Raw genomic sequence first — 5,132 nt, forward strand, 5'->3', positions numbered from 1 at the left:
GAAGCCAAGGACCCTCACTTGGTGGCCTGTCCCAGGAACTCATCCGAGACCTGGGACATGACCATCCTCCCATGATCCATTTTCTGTATAACATCTTTACAAAGGGTATTAAAAAATCTGCTTCTTGCCTATCAAAAAAAGTTTTAAAGTAAAGTAAAATCAACTACATTTTTCAACCTATGCAAGGCATCAAATCACAACCAAGTAATTGAAAAGCAAAAAACAAAATAACAGAACAAACAAAATAGCAAATAACCAAGGTTTTGCCTAGGCTCTATTAAGAACAAAGTATTGACCTCAATTTTAGGGACTGGGATCCCACCCCTGGAGTTTAGCAGTGACTCAGAAGAACAAAGCTTCACTTCAACAAAGTTTCTCAGAGCACTTACATTGTCTTGGATGCTGTGCTGGGAAAAGAGTAACAAAGAAGCAGTTTCTGGCTGCAAATAGATAAGGACAGTCCTCTCCATCATTTAAACTGAACACTCAAAGTATATTTTATATAAACTATAGGTGTGACTTAAAAAGGAAGAGAGCATAGGAAAGAGATGAAAAGGCCACCCTTTGTGAGGCACCCCTAGCTCCTTAGCTGTAGACTTTTTCATTCTTCCTGGAGCCCAGCTCTTAGAAACCTTTGGGCAGATTCTAGCTGCCTCCAGCTGTGTCCAGTCCATCTGTGCCTTGCCTTTCTGCATTCCCATCATGCCTCTGTAAGTCCCACTGAGCCTTAAATGTCACTGCTGCTCACCATTCATTCTTCTTGCCACTCCCCAGCAACTCCTGAGGCTAATCCACTTGTGTTCTGCAACAGTGGGCAGGCAGGGTCACCTCTCATCCACGCTGGAAGAGCCAGAGAGAAGAGCGTGGAGGTTACACATGCCAGTGTGACTGGTGTCTCTGTCCCCACATGCCACAGGGCTGCCGTGCCTTCATGTCACTGACGTGGGCCAGGGTACAGGGAAGTCAGCTCAGCTCTCTGAGATGTCAGACATGGGGTAGAAATCCGAGCCCCTTCGGACTTTAACCCTAGGGCCTGTTATAAAGTAGTAAGGAGCCAGGACCTTCCAGCTAACTTCATTCTTCTGGGCTTGAACTTTGTTTCTGCTCACCTCAAATCACATTATACCTTTCTAGGAAAAGATGTCCAGGGATCCTGCTACTGCTATTCATAACTGCAAAGATCTGATACCAATCCTCCAAATCCAACAGTAGGGAGGCTGGCTAGGAACTGGTAGCTCATAAAAAATGTGAGTGTATGTCTCCTACCCTGGTGGGGCTTTCGATGACTACAACTTAACTATCCACGTGTGGAAAGGTGGAGACAAAAATGTAGTGAGTGAAAAATTAGAACACAGGGTATGTAGATTCACACTGATGACTATGCACAGAAATATCGGCAAGGATCAGAAATGAACACAGGATGCAACTAATTAGAGTTTCATGTTTACTGGGTAGTTTCCTTCTGTAAAGTAGAAAATAAAAATTTTAAAGGGATTGATTGATACCAAAAATACCACAGCAACAAGAGAGAAACCACCTCTATGTAGCGAGGGTGTGTGTGTGGTGTGTTAACGGGTTGGGGTAGGTGTCCTGGGTTCTACCCTATCTAACTGGCCCCCGCCTCTGACCCTATCCCGGGTTCAAGGAGGCAAACATGACCCATAGAAGGATACGAATTTCTGACAGAGTGATCTAGATAAAAACCTGTTCTGCTTATCCTTATGCTGCTGTGCAGCCTTCCCTGCCCCCACCCGTTCCCTGAGACCTCAACTAGACTTGATGGACTTTTTAAATAACCACACATCCTCTCATCCACCATAAGGTACCATTTACCAGGCTAAGGGATTTTTGTTTTAAGGTGTTTTTGTTTTTGAGAGAGATGAGTTGTCAATATATTTGAATACACAGCTAAATTAAACCTGAACTTGGCAGTCTCTGGTTGTGTTGTTTGAAGAAGGCCTCTGTACTTCCCTCCAGCCTATATCAATGGCATGTTTTCCACATTAAACAGTGAAGAACTTGCAGACCAGATGGCAGAAATAGAGCTTTACCACATGCGGATGGTCAGACGGCACCCAGCTGACAGATCCTGCCTGTGACCGAGGCCCCCCTTCCCTGGTCTTTCTTTTTCCACCTTCAAAATTTTACCCAAAATTTTCTGTAGGAACATCTTCCCATCTTTAATACTGCAACTTTCCTCTCATTTAAATTGAAGCTCAGAGAGCAACTGTATCACCCAACCTTCCTCTGGCATGTCCATCACAGTCTCTAGAAGGGAAACATCACCCATCTCTGAGGAATACGTTGGCGGGGGAATAAACGTTTAGCCATACAGTGGCTCCGTCACCCTCCTGCTGCAAGAGCCATGTGAATTTTTCTAGATTTCATTTACTTCCTCCCCTGGGTAACTGCAGGAAGTAGGAAAATGTGTGTGGGCTGGTGAACTTTGGTTGGGCAATGTATGTTCTTCAGGGTTCTCAGGGGTTCAGCCCCCAAGGTATTTGATCTCGATTTCTTGGCAATTGTTATGAGCAACTCCTAGAAGAATAATACACCAGACTATTTTTGCTGAGCATTACAAAAGGTCTTGTTCCCTAAAATATCCCTCAGCATTAAAAAAAAAAAAATTCATCAACGGCTGAAATAGCCCAAGTCATAAGAAAACCTATTCAGAGGGTCCTTTAGCCCAATCATGACTTCAGGTTGCCTCTCCCCCCTGAGGCTGGTCTCTCTCCATCCAGCTGTGCTTTCTGGGGTTCTCTTATTGGGCTCCTGACCCAATCATAGAACCCGGGGTACAAATAGATAAGTTACAGCCACACGGAGCCACCGAACAGGCAGGAGATGCACATCTCCTTTTCTTCAAATCACTCCTCTGCCTTTTAGAAGAAAGCGCCTCCCAAAGACTAGTCCGTCATCCAGGAGCAGATGGCCGGGCCTGGGTTCCCTTCTGCCTGCAGGATGCTGCCTGTGGATCCAGACTCCTTTCCCATTTTCCTGATTCTACGGAGCACTGACCAGCTTTCTTCCTACTGAGACCAGCAGATAGCAATAGTTGAGAGCAAGCTGGCCCAGGAATATAGAAGGAAGAGATGTTAAGAAGGTTGCTTTCTAAGAATGTTGTCTTGAGAGCTTTCTTTTTTTTTTTTTTTTTTTTTCAGAGGTTTCTCCAGATATTTAATGCAAGATGCCATGTAGCCACAGTCCAAGAGATGCGGTTACCATTAGGGGAGTGGTAGCCCTACTGAATGAAACAAATCAAAACACTGTGATACAGCTACAAGCCTTATATAGATGTATTTCTGCTCTAATTATAATGTAGCCAGTTTGATAAATAAGGTTGCCTCTTGTGCTTTTTTCCTACTTTAGGTTATATACCTTATAGATGAGACAGACAGTCAACCTGACTGGTTTAAGAGCTCTAAAGAGTATTATTTTTACTATAGACCTTTTTTTTTTTTTTTTTCCAATTAAGAATGGGAAGACACAGCCTTTGGTATAAATAACTTATTCCCATGACAGTATTTAAAGGATATCATCAGTGTTCGTTGTCAGTTGTGCAGTCTTTTGGTAAGGGGGTAGCTAGGGCCTCTTTGCTCTCAGTGAGTGCTCTGGGCTGATGGATAAACACACTGAACTTAACACCCTGGTTGTTGGCAGCTCTGACAAAACCACTATTGGCAGTCATTGTGATGGCTTTTAGGGTGTCTCCTGTCCCAAAAATCGTTAATGAGCGGCTGTTGATTTTTGAACTGGACACTAGTTTCAAGGCACGCTCAGAAGGCTGGTCTGGGACCACATTAATTCGCTTAATTAGCATAGCAGCCCGCTCTCTCTCCCCGGGTCCTCCTAAGGTATCTAGGATAGACTGAAAGTCCTTGACCGCAGATTCGCAGGCAAACAACTCCTTGCCCTTCATAAATGCCTCCAGCTGTGGCAGAACCTGCTCTTTCCTCTCTTGCTCTGCTTGTTCGGTGAGCACTTTTTCTCTGAAGATAAAGCGGCAGCCTCCGTAGCTGAGGGCGGATACATATGTGATTAAAGTAGTAATGTCCAGGTTGGCTCTTGTGCACACGTCAACCTTGATCTCTGTTGGAAACGCGACACTTGCTAGGATGTTTTCTCGGTCTACTCTGGTCACCCGCAAAAGTTCGGGGCCATCATCATCTGATTCGCTCTCACTGGCCTGGAGCTCTTCACGGGGCTCTAACAGAGAGTTCACGGCTACTATGTCTCCCCTCACAGATACACCCATTTCTTTCAGCTTCTCGGCCATGGGGCTGGAGACACTGTTGTAAAATGCGAAGACGATGTGAGGGTTGCTGTACTGTACCGGCTGCTGGTGACTGGCCTGGAGGAAGTCTTCAGCCTGCTCAACGATGCTTTTGTCGCCATACTGTCCCCGGCCCAGCCAAATGTTATGCAGAGCTTCGGCCTTCCGGCCAATGGCTTTCACCCAAGTATGACCACCATTGGCAACGACATCCACCACAAGGGTCTGCTTTTCGCCCAAGGTGTCTGTGTAACCAAAGACATGGAGAACGCTGACCACGTCTTCCAGGTTTTCTGCCGATTCCACGATGGCTCTTAGGTGTGTCAGGTTAGTGCTCTGTAGATGGGACTCCTTAATGGCTACTTTCCCAGCTTCGACCTTCTGTAGGAATTTTAATTCTGCCTTCAGTTTGCTGCACAGCTTGGCACTACCTTCGATGCCACCTTTTCTTGACCTGGAGAGTGATTCTGCTCTCTTCATCAGTTCCTTGGCTATGGCGATCCGTTCACAGAGCATGGAGTGTGCAGACATGCTGACAGCATTATGCCTTTCCTGCTGCGCCCAGGACCACGAGCGCGAACAGGCGGGGACGTGCACGCGAGGCCGGGACCCGCAGAGTAACCTCACTGGGCAGCCCCCAACCCACTCCGGCCTCCGCTGCTGCTCCGCTGGCGCGAGCTCCGCCTGCGCCAGCCCCCGAGAGCTTTCTTTTTTAAAAGGTATTTTTATCCTGCTGGGTAAGGAGACTGCAAATGAGTCCAATATTATAGCTGTGTCCTCTTCCAGGCAGACTTGAGTTTCTCCGTGGCCAGAAACAGCCCCAGAAGCCTTCCTGTGCACCTTGAATGTATGCCGTTTT

The 5,132-nt window shown here is 46.4% G+C and overlaps 2 protein-coding genes across 2 annotated transcripts in view; both read right to left on the bottom strand.

Moving 5' to 3' along the window:
- SLC6A4 (solute carrier family 6 member 4) overlaps positions 1–701 on the bottom strand; it is a gene marked incomplete at its 5' end in the record, with an annotated part of 21,927 nt that extends 21,226 nt beyond the window's left edge. The window contains one exon of the mRNA XM_081219836.1: positions 576–701. Coding sequence (XP_081075962.1) covers positions 576–701 — 126 coding nt within the window. The remainder of the gene's footprint in view (positions 1–575) is intronic.
- Positions 702–3,078: 2,377 nt separating this feature from the next.
- LOC308607208 (UPF0415 protein C7orf25 homolog) lies at positions 3,079–4,925 on the bottom strand. Its single transcript, XM_081218923.1, has 2 exons — positions 4,896–4,925; positions 3,079–4,825 (listed from the first exon to the last, which is right to left on the bottom strand). The coding sequence occupies exon 2, from the start codon at positions 4,802–4,804 to the stop codon at positions 3,539–3,541; it is 1,266 nt and encodes a 421-aa protein (XP_081075049.1). The 5' UTR covers positions 4,805–4,825; positions 4,896–4,925; the 3' UTR covers positions 3,079–3,538.
- Positions 4,926–5,132: the final 207 nt, after the last annotated feature.

This window comes from Mesoplodon bidens (genome assembly GCF_964165515.1).
Source record: "Mesoplodon bidens genome assembly, chromosome: 19".
Taxonomy (NCBI): domain Eukaryota; kingdom Metazoa; phylum Chordata; class Mammalia; order Artiodactyla; family Ziphiidae; genus Mesoplodon; species Mesoplodon bidens.